Source organism: Callorhinus ursinus, unplaced genomic scaffold, assembly GCF_003265705.2.
Source record: "Callorhinus ursinus isolate GAN/ISIS: 27379988/994484 unplaced genomic scaffold, GSC_fseal_2.0 scaffold66, whole genome shotgun sequence".
Classification (NCBI taxonomy): domain Eukaryota; kingdom Metazoa; phylum Chordata; class Mammalia; order Carnivora; family Otariidae; genus Callorhinus; species Callorhinus ursinus.
Window position 1 is genome coordinate 7,804,303 of NW_027397128.1, and position 18,192 is coordinate 7,822,494.

At 49.3% G+C, this 18,192-nt stretch overlaps 1 protein-coding gene across 7 annotated transcripts in view; it reads left to right on the forward strand.

Moving 5' to 3' along the window:
* NHSL2 (NHS like 2) overlaps positions 1-14,962 on the forward strand; it is an 84,599-nt gene extending 69,637 nt beyond the window's left edge. For 6 of the 7 annotated variants that reach the window (XM_073885893.1, XM_073885889.1, XM_073885892.1 and 3 more), the window contains 3 exons: positions 852-3,179; positions 4,856-4,988; positions 5,799-14,962. In XM_073885893.1, the coding sequence (XP_073741994.1) occupies positions 852-3,179; positions 4,856-4,988; positions 5,799-6,123 (2,786 nt within the window). In that variant the 3' untranslated portion in view covers positions 6,124-14,962. The remainder of the gene's footprint in view (positions 1-851; positions 3,180-4,855; positions 4,989-5,798) is intronic. The other variant, XR_012376135.1, reaches the window with a different exon arrangement.
* Positions 14,963-18,192: the final 3,230 nt, after the last annotated feature.

An 18,192-nucleotide genomic window follows, 5' to 3' on the forward strand; every position in this document is an offset into this window, starting at 1 on the left:
CCACTTACTAAAACCGTGAGGCCTTGGCCAATTTGCCTGACCTCTCTGAGCCTCAGCGCCTTCATCTGTAAATTGGGGATAATAATACCAAGCTGGCGGAGTTGTGCGGATTACAGCTGTTACATGTAATGGGCCTACCGTGTGCCCGGTGCATAGTGGGTGTTCAGCGAATGGTGGTTGCTCTTATAAATTTATTAGAGTTGTAGTAGCAGCAATGATGTGACAGTAAGGATTGTTGTGGATGAGAAAATCTTTGGGGATTTTGGACATCGGAATGGTTTCCCCACACCTGTGTGTCATCCTAAGCCCCTCGCGTGTGGCAAAGCTAAAAAGTGCCACGTGCCAGAAATGCAACCAGGCTCTGAACTTGCCACCTGTGGCATCCTCCAGATTCATTGCCGGGGCTGAAAGTCCCACGGCGCTGTCCTTTGGCAGTTGCACAGCCCCTGCTCTCGTCTCAGGAGAGGAGGAACCCTGAGGTCTGGGATCGTTGGTGAGCCTGGGCTGAAAGCTTGGGGAAAAAGACAACAATAACAACAACAACAAAAAAACAAAAAAACCCAGGTAGCCCCACGCACCACTTGAGCTCTAAAAGGAATAATTAAAGCCGGCAAGGCTTTGGCAGCCTCCTGGACAATTCAAGGGCAAGGCACCCCGTGACTCACCATGTGGTGATGGGCAAGGACCCAACTTCGCCAGCATCCTCATCTCGGGAGAGGAAGAACCAAGGAATCCTGACCAAGCTGTTGGCAGATGCTTCTTGGCAAAACTTGGGTGCGCCTGTCTCGAGACAAGGACCTCAAGGGGGATCCCCGGCAGCAGCACTAACTCTCTGTGTTTACCTTCCCCAGGTCACGGCAACAGGCTGACGGGCAGCGTGGCCCGCACCGCCACCTCGGACATCAGGCCCAGTCATTCGGCCCCAGAAGGTGTGCATGGAAGAGTGGCAGTTGGTCAGGAAGTTCAGTTCCCAAATCTCACCTCCCCAGGACTGAGGAGTCCTTCTAGTGACCCGGAGGAACCTCTCCAAGTGCGCGGTGCCACAAAACCCCCAGGCATGGAGAGCATAGGAATGGTGTACAGCGTCCCCAGTTCTTGCAACGGGCCGACAGAATCTACGTTCTCTGCTTCCTGGAAGGGAGATACTTTTACCTACATGACTCCAAGTGCCGCCAGCCCAAGCAGTCGAGTGGGTGAAAACGGAAGAGATCCTTCCTCGGGCAACGCTTGGGTCCCTCTGCACACGCTGCCGCCTCTAGTTCCTAAGGAGGCCGCTACCCTCTTTGTCACTCGTGATAACCCTGCAGGATGCAGTGGGTCAGCTGGCTACTCTGAGCACCCAACTCAACGAAGGCAAGCATCGGAGCGACCCTCCAAGATCGGCCTTCTCACCAGTGGTACCTCAAGGCTGGAGACAGGCCCAGGGGGGTCCAGCAGGTTCCGGGAGCGGTCACTGTCTGTGCCCACGGACTCGGGCGCCGCGGATGTGGACTACAAGGAGGAACAGAAGGCCAGTGAGGCCTGTGCCCTGCCTCACGCCAGTACGAGTTCTGAGGGCAGTAACAGTGCCGACAACATTGCCTCCCTTAGCGCCCAACAGGAGGCCCAGCACAGGAGGCAGAGATCCAAGAGTATCTCTCTCCGGAAGGCCAAAAAGAAGCCTTCCCCACCCATGCGCAGTGTCTCGCTGGTCAAAGATGAGCCGGCCCTCTCGCCGGAAGGTGGGTCAGCACTGCCCAAGGACCAGCGGCCCAGGAGCCTCTGCCTCTCCCTGGAACACCAAGGACGTCACTCATCCCACCCCGATGCTCAGGGTCACCCAGCTGTGCCAACCTTCAAAGATCCGGAAGGTACACATTTCTCCCACCACTGGTATCTGACTGACTGGAAGTCTGGCGACACCTACCAGTCCTTGTCCAGCTCCAGCACTGCCACTGGCACCACGGTCATCGAGTGCACCCAAGTTCAGGGCAGCTCAGAGTCTCTCGCCTCCCCTTCCACGTCCAGAGCCACGACACCTTCCCAACTCTCCATCGAGGTGGAGGCCAGGGAAGTATCCTCCCCAGGAAGGCCCACGGGGCTGATGTCACCCTCCAGTGGATACTCCAGCCAGTCGGAGACACCAACGCCCACCGTCTCCATGTCCTTGACCCTGGGCCACCTGCCCCCACCGAGTGGCAGCGTCCGGGTGCGTCCGGTGGTACCTGAGAGGAAGTCGTCGCTCCCCCCAACCTCGCCAATGGAGAAAATCTCCAAGTCACGGCTGTCGTTTGACCTGCCGTTGACCTCTTCAACCAACCTGGATCTGTCTGGGATGAGTATCTCCATCCGAAGCAAAACCAAGGTGAGCCGGCATCACTCAGATACAAATTTTGGGGCCAAGCTGGCCCAGAAAACGAGCCCCAACCAGCCCGTTATGCCCATGGTCACTCAGTCCGACCTCCGTTCCGTGCGCCTGAGGTCAGTCAGCAAGTCTGAGCCGGAAGATGACATCGAGAGCCCGGACTATGCTGAGGACACAGGAGCGGAAGTCTTCACCTTGCCAGAGAGAAAGACGAAACCTCCCATAGCCGAGAAGCCCCCCGTGGCCCGAAGGCCTCCGAGCTTGGTCCACAAGCCACCATCGGTCCCCGAGGAGTACACACTCACCTCGCCGACCTTGGCTATGACCCCCAAGAGCTCAGTTCAACACACGCGGCCACTCCCTCAAGACATCTACACGGTGGTGCGGAAACCAAAGCCCTCCAGCTTCCCTGAGGGCAGAAGCCCCGGGGAGCTGCCAGCGCCCTCGTCTCTCGCTTTCACACCTTTTGCCAGTTCCTCTGGTGCTTTCTTCTCAGGAACACAGCAACCTCCCCAGGGCACCACGGAGGACGGGGGCCCCAAGGCGAGAGCCCTGCCTGAAAGAATCAGCCTCCAGAGCCAGGAGGAAGCAGAAAGAAAGAAAGGCAAGATCCCACCTCCAGTCCCCAAAAAGCCCAGCGTGCTGTACCTGCCTCTCACCTCACCCACGGCTCACATGGAGGCGTACGGGGCCGAACTGAGGCTGCCTCTCAGCCCCATCATCACCCTGCAGGAAGAAGCCAAGGGTTCCCCCACCAGTGACCACCCGCAGTCCCCTGGTACGAGGACAACTTCACCACTGCAGGCCGAAGGTGAAAGGGAGGCAAGTCCTCTAGGTTAGTAAACTGCTGGCTTTTCCTTTCAATCCCAGGAAAGATGACGGTGAGCATAGAGTGCCAGAGACAGAAGGAGATGCCCCCCAATAATGATCCTGAGTCCAGGACAACCGGGGCAGTAGGAGGCATCTCTTGAGGGTTGGGGTTCTTCCAAAGAGGCCTCGCTGCCCTTGGGATCAGGAGTGACCCAGGCAGAGATGGATCTCCAAGGCCCAGTTTGGGCCAGTCCACCCTGGAACCCCCAAGGACTGAGAGAATAAAATCAAACTAGGTCTTAGCACCCTAGGACCTTAGGAGCCCATCTGCCTAGTCAGGCACGCATACCCTGCCCTAAGAACTCTCTCCCTGCCTCACTGGACAGCACTTTTCTCTAGCCACGCTGATTTTCGTTTCACGCATGGGACTCAGTACCCTCCCAGGCTGAGTTCCGGTGCCACGGCCGGCTCGCAGGCCTCTGAAACAATGGCACAGGTTTCCAGCGGCACCCTTTCTTAGTGCTTTCTAGAGGAAAGGGCGCTCACTTGCTGGGATTCTTTGAGGCTGGCTCTTCCCAGGACAATAAGGCTAGGCTAGATAATGTTTCTAGTCCTTTTTGGGGGTCTTTTTTTTTTTTCCATGCCCCTTTCTTGTTTCGATTGTGGTCAAATGCACCTAACGTGAAATTTTACCATCTCCAGAGTGCTCTTCATCTTGCAACACTGAAGCCTGTACCCATTAAACAATAACTCACCACTGTTCCCTCCCCCTAGCCCCTGGCAACCACTCTTCTACTTTCTGTCTCTATGAATTTGCCTCTGTCTAGGGAGCTCGTGTAAGCGGAATCACACCGCACTGGTCTTTTGTGGACCGCCTATTTCACTTAATAGATTGTCCTCCACATCCATCCGTGTTTCTCATCCTTTTTTTGAGCCCTTAACACCAAACATCAAAATTTTATCACCTTCCTGGGGCGCCTGGGTGGCTCCGTCAGTTAGGCGGCCAACTCTTGGTTTCTGTTCAGGTCATGATCCTGAGATGTCGGGGTCCTGGGGTCAAGCCCCACATCGCATCGTCGGGTTCCTTGCTCAGTGCAGAGTCTGCGAGTCTGCTTGTCCCCCTCCCTCCCCCTCAGCCCCTCCCCCACCCCGTGCTCTCTCTCTCTCTCTCTCCCTCTCTCAGATAAATAAGTAAAATCTTAAAAAAAAAAATCTTATGACCTTCCTTAAGCTGATTTGGACTTTCAACAGAAGTTAAATCATAGAGACTAGAACAGGCAAACAAATCAAAGCCCACAGGTAATTTTAGAATATGCTTTGTCAAACTCCACAGGCTCCCTCTGAGATTCAGATAGGTCCCGCTCCCACCTACTGGTTGAGTCATTGCTTTAGATTACTCTCAGCTTTTTTGATTTTTAAAAATGATGCATTCAAAGCAAAAGAATGCTCTGGCAACCTGTTGTAATGGAAAAGGCATGAGAAAACAAGGACCCATGCTGATCTTCACCACTCAGGCCACCTTGGCCAAAACATTAACCTTCTGAACATCGTGTTCCTCTGCAAAATGGAGACATTAAGGGTCTCTCTGCCCAGCAGTCCTTTCAGACTTGCTTTGAACATCAAATGAGGTTCATATGAGAATGTGCTTTGTCCTAACTCTTGTGGTCAGAGTATTTAATTCCTTCTGGTTCTTATGCCTAGGGAGCTCTGCAGAACCGAGCACTGAAGAAAAAAGTGTAATCAGTGATAAAACAGCCGAATGGATCGCCGAAGACGATGATGACGTGTTTGTGGCTTCACGCACAACGGAAGATTTGTTTACTGTGATACACAGGTCTAGACCCATCTTCTTAATTCCTAACGTAAATGCCTTCCCTTTTGAGACCTCCAAGCAGCCATGAGCACTGAAGCTGGAGACTAAGTGCAGATACCCACACATGGGAACGGCAGTGCCAGGCCTCGCAGATGCAATTCGCTGACATCTTTGGGTGACGTGGAGGAGGGGCCGGGAAGGGAGGACCAGGTGCCGAGTGAGAGGCCCCTCGTCTCCTAGCAACCGCAGGCCTATTGTGGCTCCATCTGCTCCCTGCAGCTCTGTCTACAGACAGAGACATTTAACCCTTCACAGCATTCCTTGTACCAAACCAATCTTAGCAAGAAGCGCAGTGGGGCACCGAGCCGGGTATCAGAGCAGGAACGCAGGCAAAGGGGGACCGGACGGGGACCCCCGTTCTTGGACAGGGGCACAGAGCAGGGGCTTGGTGGTGAGAAAAACTAGAAAGAGCCCAGTTATCAGGGCTGCGGGAGGGCCCATTCCCTCAGGCTGTCTTGAATCCGACTCACCGAGCTACAAGCCTTGACTCCTTAAATTCTTCCTCGGTCCCAGACCCAGAGCATGGTCGAGCCTGCAGGCCCTCCAGCTGTGGGTATTGAAAGGAGGGTACAGGCAGGGAGCCAGGCAGGGGACTCTGAGGACTTAGCAGTGAGAGAGAGAGAGAGAGAGAGCGCTGGTCAGCGCAATTGCTCGCAAGGCTGCTTCGTAGAGGCTCCCAGATCATGTCACTGGCCTTCAGGAAGTTATATGAAGCATTAGGAAAATGTCTGCCACGTTGAATTCACTCAGAGCAAACTTTCTCTTATTTAGGTCCAAAAGAAAGCTGCTTGGCTGGAAAGAGCCTGGGGAGGCCTTTGCCGGCGGCGGCAGACCGAGCTCCCATTCACCAGTAAAGAACCCAGCTGATTCTCCAGTCAGTGAGTCAGCTGCCTCTGCAGGGTCAAGCGGCAGTGCCAACCTAGATGCTGGCAGAAACGATGATTTCAAGGCCTTGCTACAGAAGAAGGGAAGCAAGGCAACTCCAAAGTCCCGCCCCTCAGCAGCCGAACTGCTGAAGACCACTAACCCACTGGCTCGGAGAATTATTGCACAATTTTCACAAGACTACGAAACCACCGATAACCCCAGTACCTAAGGCCCGGGTTCAGCAAACAGGGTTTAGTCACCAGACTTGAGTAGACGAAGGGGAAGAGAAAGGGTTTTAAAAAGGAGTTGTGGAAATAACAGAAGAGCCTACTTGTCCTTTCCATTCATTCACCCTCTGGACAGCAGGAGAGAGGCCACTCGACCTAGAACTAAAATCATCAGGCACTTTAATCACCTTCGGACATTTTGCATTGTCATACGTAACAATCTTGCCATTACTGACTACAGATTTTCTCCTTCTTTCCCCCCAGTGCTGTGCCCCGAGGAGAAATTCTCAGGCGCAAGGGCACCTGTGCCGTCTTTTCGGTCACTGACCGGGCTGCTCTGTCCCTGACTCCTGTCACCGCGGGGCACAGCGCGAGGGCCGACTGGGGCTGCCGAAACGGGGGGTTTTCCCATTATTCACTTTCCGGGCAAGGCCTCGATGGCCCTGTGTGGAGAAGCGGAAAGACTCTGAGGCCTCTTCAACCACAGTCTTGCTCTCCCAAGCCCCCCTCAGAGAGGTTTGCGGGTGTACACTTATTTCAGCATGGGGTTGATTGGCTGGCTTTTGTCATGCAGAATATGAATGTGACTCTGTCTTGAAATTCATGCCTTTTTCAGTTGGATTGTCTACGCGGAGAACAGGGTGATGAGTTCCGATAAACATGTAGACCCCCTCCCCCTTTAGCTAGGAAAAGTCAGGACTGGGTTGCTTTGGATGAACCAAGTTCAGCCAACAAACGAGGCAGCCAAGCGTTCTCTCAGATCTAGCCGAGGCGACTCACACGCGCGCGTGCGCCGTGAGATTCTCCCAAGTGTCTGTCAACAGTGAGAGTTAGGATCGGTGCCCAGCTCAGGCTGCATTCTAAGAACCCTCGTTTCATTTGCATATAACCTTCATTACAGGAAGTAATTAGCTGAAGGAACAGCATCATCAAAGGCTCAAGGAGGAGAGAAAGTAAGTGTAACTTGTCCACCTCCATTCAGTTTAGATTGTGGTTTGTGGTTGCTTTTGTTCGGGTTAAAGGAAGTCTTACTCTGTTCCCAAACCGAGAATGTATGGACTGAAAAAGGATATATCCAAAACCTAAAAGGCTGCCTTGCAATTTGCTGTGGCCCGTAACACACACACACACACACACAAAAAGGGCTATTTTTTTTTTTTTTTTTGCCATTTAGGTTCCACCGTGTGACCAACTTTCAGTTAACTATGCTGTGGGGGAGTGGATGGTCTGGGGAAAACAGGGTGCTGACAGAACCCCAGAACAATCCCCATGACCCCCCCCCACAAACACACAAGCTTATAGGCACTATTCTTGTCAGTTCAATTTTCTAGGCAGATCAAGAGCAGTGATTTATTTGATTTTCCTATGTCTGGTCGCTGGGAGGTTGGGTTAAAAAAACAGACGACGCATTGAACAAAAACTGGCTGACCAGTAATGGAGGGTTAATTGTCCATATTCCCAAGAAGGGAAAAGAAAAGTCAAAGGAAATTGTAGCCTGCTTCCTGGACCCCTTCCTCCTTCACCACTGCCATCCCCCCACCAACGGATTCATTGGCCAACCTCCTGGAGGCTGGAAAAACTGCCCCAGAGACAAGCAGTTCTTGATTTTGATAGGCCGCCTTGCTCACCAATGAGAAACAAGCTCTTAGCTCCCCTGCCCACACTCTAGCAGGCAGAGCAGCTGAAAAGCTACCCTGAGAGCTGAGGAGACTTGGAAGCCGCTTAGAAGCCTTCAGCCTAGGCCCTTGGTTGGTACAGTTCTGAATTCCAGACTTCTGGGTACAGGTCGGGCTCACCAACCTCTGCGCAATCCGTACTTGCCCCTGGTTTAGGCAGAGACCACTTAACAATAAGCAGCGAGAACCCAGTTGCTTTCGAAAGCATCCCAACTATTTGAAGGTCCTGATCGAATTTCAGGGGGTTTGCCTGACATCAAATAGACTCCTTCCTGGCCTGAATTTACATACGAATGCCACACTCATCTGCCCCAGCCTCAGCATTCCAAAAGACAGAAATATTTTCCTCTGTAGGGAAGTGAAGGGGTGTTTGTGCTTTGGCCTAACAAAAGTGAAAGGCTTCCAGGGCCTTCTCCTGGGGAAGCACTTTGAACAGCTGAACTCTGAAGCCGAATATGAGACTCACATAGTATAGGATTTGTTACTTCTGCTGATTTTTCTGGAAGCTTCGCGTTTGCTACTTCTACTGGGTTTCGCCTCTCCCATCACCTTGCTATCTCTCATGGTTTTCCCAAAAGGTTCTCAAGCTGAATGACCGGACACCTTTATGTTTTAATGTTACCTTGAGTCTTGCTTTTCTCTACAGTAGTCTGTATACCTGGGATTTTTATAACGTCTTCTGCATCATTATTATGGCCCTGAAATTCCCAGTGGTGTTTCTCATTAGCACAAGAGGATTTGGGGCAGTGATTATATGGCCAGAGGGATCACCGAGGACTACAAATATTCCTTTAATATTTTGCAGCAGGGGACCTAATCCCAAACAAACAGCCAGACTGTAGAATTTGTTAGTCATTGAGGACCGTAAGACCAAACATCTTTCCTGCTCTTAACACTCAACCTCTCTCACCCCTGTGACTATCGTAACACCAGCTCTCTCTCCCACCGCGGCACATAGCACAGTGTTTGCTGCCTTGTACCCCTACTTGCTAAGACTAGAGAAGACAGGCTGGAAGCCCCTCCAGGCAGGCTTTCAGAGAACCTCCTACTGCCACTGTTACTTGTGCAGATAATAATGATAACAGGTTTTGAAGGTGGAAATCAGAAGGGGTTCAAGTGAAATGAAGTTGGCCCCAGAAGGTCAGCTTCCATTTCAAGTTGTTTCCATCCTTCTTGTTTGCTCTGGGTCCAGCCAATAGCAGCAGGTGGCTCTGCTAGGCTGAGCTCAGTCTAGTCACGAGTAGAGGGAGTCATCCCCAGGATTGGTTAATGGGTAGCTAAAAGTGCTTTGCTCTAGGTGAGTGTTGATTACGTATTTGTGGTTCAAATGTTGAGGGGAGAGAGCAAGCCATTCTTGGTACAACAGGAAGCCTCGCTGGTGCCCCCCTCCTTTGCCTGCCTCATCTCTCGCCTGGGCCTCCCACCAGGCCCCAACTTGTCCCTCAGCCCCAACTCCCGTGACCTGCATCCCTAGCCTACCATGTACCCTTTCAGGAGGCGGGACCACAGGCAGCGAAATAGTTCACCTTAGCCTAATGACCACAAGTCGACCAGTTGGTCCGAAGGCATGACTTCGAATGTGCAAAGATGGAGGAGATTCTATAAGGCTGACAATACACATCTCACCGGACATCCATCTTAATTAACTCTCTAGATGACAGGGATCAGCTCGTGATCCTGCTGTACCTGTCTGTCTGAGCAGATGTGTCCATGCACCTGCCCTCTTCCTCACAAACAAATCATCCCCTAAAAAAAGACGAGTTCATGGCCAGGGCTCTGTTCCTCACTGGTGTAGCCTTCCATCCTCACCAAGTGTGTAAACACAGTAGTAAGCTTTCACTGTAATTGGATCTGCCAGGGCCAGGACCACAGTGAGGTGAATGAGGCGCCCGCTCTCATGGCCGCGCCGTGCCCTAACCTCGGCCCAGCCCTGCTCTTTGCACTCTATAAATATCAGTTTATCTTCTTCCCGAGCACAAGTGTGGATCCTCCAGTAACTCCCTATCTGCCGTTGCACCAAATATCTTATTACCATCTCTTTTTCCACTGCTCTCAACCTTTGTATGCCTATACATCAGAGAGCCTTCAATATGATCAGAAGACATGGTTGATTTCCAAGCAACCTGCTCCAACTGGCAAGTCAGCCCCCATTTAGGTAGGGATGCAGACAGGGGCAGCCCTTCAGCAAGATCGTGAATAAGTTGGAGGCCTGCCACTGGGACCCTCTCTCTCCTCTTTCTGCTCCATGTTCCCCAGACCTTGGTTCCCGGAACCAACCCTCCTGAGTGCCTCCTCGTTTGTTCTCCTCAGTCAGAAAAACATGCTCTCAGGAAAGAGATGAAGTCCTTTACTTTGACATTGTAAGGCTTAATACTACCTTTTTTGAGGGTCACTTGCATTGTAACGGGAAAAGCCTTAAGCCAAAGAAATTGAAGTTCTACTTGTAGAATGTTAGGCACCAATTAGTTGCCGAAGTGTATTTTTCACCACGGAAAGGCCAAATTCCCTGACAGCTAACTCCAGAAGATTAGAAAATGCTGTAGTCTCCTGGAATTATTTTATCACATTGCCGGTGGTTGGCTACATAGTCCTGATCCCCAGTGCTGTCCTCTTGGACAAGGACTAAGGGACCACATCTACCAAGAGACTCTCGGAAATGGCTCCTGAAAGGCCGAGATCCTTGCTATTGTACAGTGACATTTTTACACAAATGGAAGTCATACTAATCATTTTAGTAAAAGAACACAAGGAGTTAGAGTTTGTGAGGCTGTGTCCTGTTCGTGAAAGGTGAAACTCTCCAATGTCTGATCGATGTCGGTCGCCCGGTGTTGGTGGTGATTATTAAACTTACCGGAGGTACAACTTTACTGACCACAAGCCTCTGCTTCCCCTACCCTTATTTATGTTTTGTGCTATCACTTCCACTTGGTGTGAGAGAGACCAGATCTCTGCCAGAGCACCCAGTCCCTCCGAAGCCTTTGCTTGTGTTTCAGCTGTAAGTCATGAAGATACTAGGGATTTAAGAGGACAGGAGAGTGGGAAAGAGGTACAAACAGCTGCCTCCGTCAAAGGGCAGCAAGAATTGTAATTTAAACAATGACATGAAATAAAGTTCTAGAATATTCTGAAGCAGACTTATATAGGGATACAGTAGTAAATGGTTAGCGACAAATATTTGAGGTGCTTTTAGTAAGTGTAACAAAAATACATTTGCATAAGTAATGGGTTGTGTGAAATACGTATATATGTTTGTTCAGCAAAGCCCAAAATCGAGGCCGGTGGTTCTCAGAGTGTGATCTCGGAACCAGCAGCTGCAGCCCTGGGATGTGTGTGTGTGTGTGTGTGTGTGTGTGTGTGTGTGTGTATTCCAGCGACGTTACTTCTTCAAGCCCCTGAATCACTATAGCCACGACTATCCAAATGGTTCCAGCCTTTCCCATCGTTTCTTCTGTCCTTAGAGTGATCAGTGTCTGGCCAAGTGATGTATATTGTCGTGTTGGTCAGGTATACATTTGTCTGGTATTAGGAAACGATCAGATTGCATCAACTACTTGCTTAACCTGCAAAACCCTTGATTTAACTTAGCCAGGACATCTGACCTGTTTAGAGGTTTAATTTTTTTTTTTTTTTTTTTTTTTTGTAATTCACGAATAGGAAAAAGGAAGAAATGTTCTGTTTGTTTGGTATTGCCAACCCTTAAATACCTATCTTCACCGTGGTGGCTGTTCTCGACGAGGGCTCCGTTTTTAAGATTTTGCCTACATAGTGGAATTTGATATCAACAAATCCACCAACAAAATCTGAACTGGAACAGCCAGTTAACCCCTCTCAGCTTCTCCTTAATGCCAAGCTTTATAGGAACTTACTCCTTATGTGGTGTTCAGCTTTTTTTTATGTCCAATTTTATAAGATGTTATGCATGAGGACGCAGCATTGTGCTCATTGTATAAGTCACCCCGAACTCATTTCTTCCTCCGTATGTATGATGGTGATGAAATATCAGTCTGTATGTCCTGACCTCTCCCGATCAACTGTAAATGACAAATCTTTTCATTGATTTTTAAATGAGATATATTAACTCTGGCTAGTAGTTAAAATTTTATTCTTTTTATTATATTTCATTGCTACTCTTTTCTACTGACTCCAAAGCTAACTTTGGGGAATATTTCTTATTTCTAGGTTGTTGTATTTCTCTTATTTCTATATTTACCTGTAGTCACGGAATGTTAGAACTGAAAGGGACCAACCTCTCATGTCACACATGAGGTCCAGAAAGGTCAAATAACTTACACGAGGTCCTGTACACAGTAGGAGGGTCTGGCCTCAATCCCAGGTCTCCTGCCTCTGGGGCCAGTGTGTTTTCATTTAAAGCACTGCATTTAGAGAGAACCCACAGCTGGCTTCTACTTTTATGACATATGAATTTCCCGGGTATTTCAGTGAACTAATTAGCTATGCTTTAAGGGAAAATGCTCAAGATTTCTTTAGTTGAATCTGAAGACAAATCTCATTTTCAATTTAGAAACATTCATTTCCCCTCCAAATTTACTTTGTTTTTCCTAAGAGATGTTTGAAAAATGATTTTTTGTAGATCAAATTCCACTTTCTGGTAGAGAAGCGTCCTATGTGGGGGAATCTTCTGGCGACTTCTTTTGATAAACAAAAATCCAATGTCCCCTAATATCTCTACTTCTTTTTAGTGTGACCTTTTGTAATTGGTATTTATTTAAAGTAGGGCAAACCAATATAGGCTTTCCTAGAATCTACTTTATCCTTCCCTTCTGAAACTTTATGAGATATTTTCAGACTGTTAGATGCTCGTGAGATCTTTAGTTGTGTTCTAGAAACTTCACCTAACTTGATGTTACGTCAATCCCTGGGCTCAAACTCTATCTCCATCTTACCAGAAAATTACAGAATTTCCTCATCAGTACTGAGCTCTGCATGCATTCTCTTTTCTGGAACATTCTTTGCCTGGTGTGACTCTATTTAGCTATTCTTGGGCTTCCTTCCATGGTTCATGCATACCTTACTATTCTGTGGAACTGCAGTCAGTGTCCCTTTAGGGCCATGCTAGTCACATGGAGTGGTCTTTCCAGTTATTTCCATCGTTCCCTTGTTTCTACTGGACCTCCTCTGGTTTCCATTTTCAGGAATGCTCAGAGATTGGTGGGATCTTGACCCGGCGGGGGGGGGGGAGTTGACACGCATTTTTGGCAAAGGGCCAGACAGTAAGTATTTTAGGTTTTGGGGTCCACACGTGGTCTCTGCAGCATATTCTTCTTTGTCGTTGTTTCTTTTTTTCTTTGTTTTACCACACTTTAAAAATGTAGATACCATTCTTAGCTCTTGGGCCATAGAAAGCCCCAAGCTGGATTTGACCTGCTTGTCATAGTTTACTGACCTCTGGTCCAGACAATCTTCTGGGACAGGCATTTCTGTGACTGGCCCCATGTGATAACTAAATTGTATGCTGGATGATGGGGCTCGCTACCCTCCCATCTACTTACTACACTGTCACACCAGTCTGCACAGAAGTGGGTGGAGAAGGGCTGCATATGTCAACCCATGACTCTAATAGGGTACTCTTCATCATGGTCTTTCTCTCTCTCTTTCTCCCTGTCTCTCTGTCCCTCTGTTTCTCTCTCACTGACTACCTTGGTGTAGAAACCCTCATTCATTTTTCCAGGCCTCCTGACCTGAGCCGAAGGCAGCCGCTTAACCCCCTGAGCCACCCGGGTGTCCCTGCTTTCTGAACCTTTAAAAGGATTCCCTACGGGCACCTGGCTGGCTTAGTCCATAGAGCATCTGACTTTTGATCTTGGGGTTATGAGTTCAAGCCCTTCATCAGGCCTAGACCTTACTTTAAAAAAAGAAGAAGAAGAAGATTCCCTAAAGTTTCCTCACAAGTCTCTCCATCTCGCTCCCATCTCTACGTCTCCTGCCACCTGGGAGTCTAAAGCTCAGATTCGCATTTTCACATTTGCTCATAGAAGCACTGAGGGGCATGAGGGACGAGGGCGGGTGCCTGAGCGTGTGAGCATGGTTTCTCCCCTGGGACTGTGAAGGCCCCATTGACTAATGTCTCTCTCTCTCTCTCTCTCTCTCTCTCTCTCTCTCTCTCTCACACACACACACACACACACCATGTACACATGCACACACTCCATCCAGTGTTCTCATCAGTTCTCTGGTCCAGGTCTACGTCTGGTCAAGGAGAAGGGGATGGTGTGCGGCTCCTGAGGCATTTCGCTTTTTCTTGTCTTTTGAAACTTCTTTCGGCTGGTTTGTGCCGGCTTCTCTCAAGAAGCCATTTGAAGAAACTCCTTTGTGACGGTTGTGGACAGGCTGACATACAGAGCGCTAGGACTTTAACTCAATATGAACTCGGTCACTCAGACATACTTCTGAGGCTGCAGTTTTTCCTCTAGAAGCAAATTGTCTCTTAGGACCTTTTGGCTTGCTTCCTGTCATTTGAGCCCAGGGATCTGCCCAGTTACTGAAAACTAAATTTTAAAGTCAGAGGCATGTGTACCTTTCAGGATCTCCCTATGTGAAAACATCCGTGAAACAGTTTCTTTCTGCCTTTGGTTTAAGATTGCCAGACTGAGGAAGGCAACCAGGCTTATGCCTTGAACTCTAAGACAGCGAAAGGGTTACACTTGCCAAAAGCAAAACGAGGAAGGAGGATTGACTAGTCCTACTGTGCATAGTCAGGAGACAGACTCTTCTTACGTTGGCTTACTAAGTGCCAACAACGCACTTAAGAAAAATAAGGGAGACAGGAATTTACAGACCAATATCCTAAACTGGAAGGCGGCGATAAGGCCATTCCCCCAGTGATGAGACAGTGTCCCTGGATAAAAATTTCAAGAAGCAGCAGAAACTAGGAGAGATCATCATCCCAATCCTTTTTAGAATTCTAACACAAAACGGAAGGAAGCCCTCTGTGGGGTGATATGACAAAGGGTTTTTCTTGTCTTTTCTTTCTTTCTTTCTTTCTTTCTTTCTTTCTTTCTTTCTTTCTGTCTGTCTGTCTTTCTTTCTTTTTTTCTTTCTTTCTTTCAGCATTCCATACTGGCTTGCTACCAGCAATTGAAGTGTATTCTTTATATGCTAGAGCTGTTTGTGTCTTCTCAAAATAAATTGTTTCTGTTAAAAATCATTTTCTGTTTCACCCTCTGGTTTTCATTGTAGCAGGTGATGCCTTTATTCAGACACTAAGCCCAGGTCTCGAGCCTGTGTCACCGACCACACAAGTGTGGGGCCCACACACAGAGGGGTTGATTCTCACAAACCCCTGAGAGCCCAAAGCCGATAATGCAGGACATGGTGACTTGCAGGCACCTGGCCCACCCGGCGGTAAACCTAAGCTGCACAGGCAGGTAATTCGTGTTCAAGGACTTTATCTCGGGGATTCAGATGCAACTGCTTATGGAAGCACCAAGGGGCCGCCGATGAGGCGGGGCTCTGGTGAAGTGGGCAGCCCGTTGCCAGGCTCCAGAGAGGAGGAGGTTGCCATAGCAACTGTGCTCAGGGCACGCACTCCCTCTTTGTTCTCTGGCTCAATGAAGCCATCCAGCAGGGCAGACCAGAGTGAGTCTGGGCTGGGGGCAAAAAAAAAAAAAAAAAAAAAAAAGACCAGATGTGGCCCAGATCACTTCCACCCCTCTAAAAAGGGTATGATTCCACCATGCAGGTAGTGACAGCTATATTTCAGGGTCAACTCGCATCCGAAAGGAGCTTTGTTCTCTGTTCCCCACTGGCCCACGCATGTAAAGCTGAGGCCCTTGCAGCTGACATCCTTGTCTCCCCAGGCCTTACGTTAGCTCATGTCCCCTGACAATACCAGGCTGTTCTTCCAAAAAGACACAACAGAGCTGGAAACAACCTAGAAGGCTCACAAGGGAAGGGAGAGGGGCCAAGGCAACTTTCAGAAAATGGTAGATGTTAGGATTTAAGATAAAGGCCAGACACAGGCTGGCTTGAGGTGGGCCTTGTGGCAAGCAGTACCTCAGTGGGACCCTGTGGTTCTGAGTCTAGTCGTCATCCTGGCAGGGTCAGGGCCCCCTTGTGCTACCAGACCTTGAATTGGTGAAGCTTTTTAGGGACTGACCCACACTGACCAAACTCACCAAAGACATGGCAAAGGCAGGGTGTGGTATATTAATTGACCAGGAAGAGAACCCACCTTTAAAGCACAGGTCATAGGGGCATCTGGCTGGCTCAGTCAGTGGAGCATGCGACTCTGCATCTAGAGGCTGTAAGTTCGAGCCCCACATTGGGTGTAGAGATTGCTTCAAAATAAAATAAAATCTTGGGGCGCCTGGTTGGCTCAGTTGGTTAAGTGTCCGACTCTTGATCCCAGCTCAGGTCTTGAGCTCAGGGTCATGAGTTCAGGCCATGCCCAGTGTGGAGCCCACTTTCAAAAAAATTTTATTTTATTTTATTTTATTTATTTATTTATTTTTTTTTAAAGATTTTTGTTTATTTACCTGACAGAGAGAGAAACAGCGAGAGAGGGAACACAAGCAGGGGGAGTGGGAGAGGGAGAAGCAGGCTTCCCGCTGAGCGGGGAGCCCGATGCGGGGCTCGATCCCAGGACCCTGAGATCATGACCTGAGCCGAAGGCAGTCGCTTAACCAACTGAGCCACCCAGGCGCCCCCCAAAAAATTTTAAATAAATAAATAAACAAACAAATAGAATCTTGAAAAAATAAAAAAAATAATACAGCACAGGTCATAAATAGGAAGACTGCAGGCTGGATGGAGCTCACACACACACTGTCTGGAGTACACGATTTCCTTTTCAATTTTTTAAAAAAGATTTTATTTTATTTGAGAGAGAGAGAGAGCAAGTGTGCACACGAGTGGGGGGAGGGGCAGAGGGAGAGAGAGAATCTCTAGCAGACTCCCCTCTGAGTGCAGAGCCCCATGTGGGGCTCAATCCCACCGCCCCGAAATCATGACCTGAGCTGCAACCAAGAGTCAGGTGCCCCTCCTTGTTTTTCAATTTTTAAAAATTTAGGTGGGACACAATTTCTCCAGTTTACCTAGTCCCCCACCACTCCCTGTTGCAGTAAACCCAACCAGCTTCGTTCATTTATACCGATTGCTACATCCCTGAAGGCATTTGGGCCTGTGAACTTTGCATCAAGGTGTAGTTGTGGGTTGGGGGCCCCCTAGGAAGCACTCTGGGGTGGAGTTTGGTGAGCAGGAAAGTTTATTAGGGAATGCCCTAGGGATCAACATCTGTGGGAGAGAAGGGAAGGAAATAGGCTTCAGTAGAAGGAGAAAGGGGCAGCAATGCAGGCACCAAAAAGCCTCGGCTGACTTGATGGCGACCTCTGGCATCACACGGACCCATCAGAGTTGTCCCGCCCTGGGCCAAAGGCAGGCTTTCATACCCTTGCTCCAGTGAGGGGGAGGGGCCAAAGGAGAAGCAGACGCCCCGCCGAGCAGGGAGCCCGATGTGGGGCTCGATCCCGGGACTTCAGGATCACGACCTGAGCTGAAGGCAGATGCCTAAACGACTTGAGCCACCCAGGCGCCCCTGGTCATCTCTTTTCTCTCAGTACTTCCTTCACATTGCTCTAAGCTTCTGCTCTGCTACTCAGCTTTCCACTGCTCCCCTCCCTTCCATCCTTTTCAACTGTGCCCACTGGAACCCCAATTAGGTTGTAGGGATCAATAGCCCTACAAACCAGAAGGCCCCCCACAATACCTTCCTTAAATGAGAACCGGCTCTCTCTTGAGAACTCCATTTCTCCTGTATGCTTCTCCTCAGAGATCCTTCCCCAGCATCCCCCTTCCCTGTTTTCAACCCCCCCCCCACACAACTACATCAGCATCTGGAGGTGGAATGGGTCCCTTCCTTACTCCCCACTGCGCCTTTCAGACCATAATTCCTGAACCTCTCAGTCACTCCCCTTCACACAGTCTGTCATCCCATTCCTAGACTTACCAAAATCTGGGACCATGTGAATATTCAGGTGGGAGACCCATTGCAAATCCCTGGCTTCTCGTTTCTTTGGCCTACTCATCTCTGATGACCTTCTTTTCTGCTCCAATCACCCACTCTCAGGGTCACAAATGGACCTCGTTATCCTCCAAAATTGCCATGGGTGGCTCAGTTGGTTAACCGTCTGCCTTCGGCTCAGGTCATGATCCCAGGGTCCTGGGATCGAGCCTGCATCTTCCTCCCCCTGCTCATGTGTGCTCTCTCTCTCTCTCTCTCCCTCTCAAATAAATAAGTAAAATCTTTAAAAACAAACAAACAAACAAAATTGCCATTTCACTGACATCTTAACTTTAATCTCCCACAACCTCACATCTTTCCAACTCTCATTCAGTTATCCCATTACACTGTTTGATTTCACTGAGACCTCTAATAAC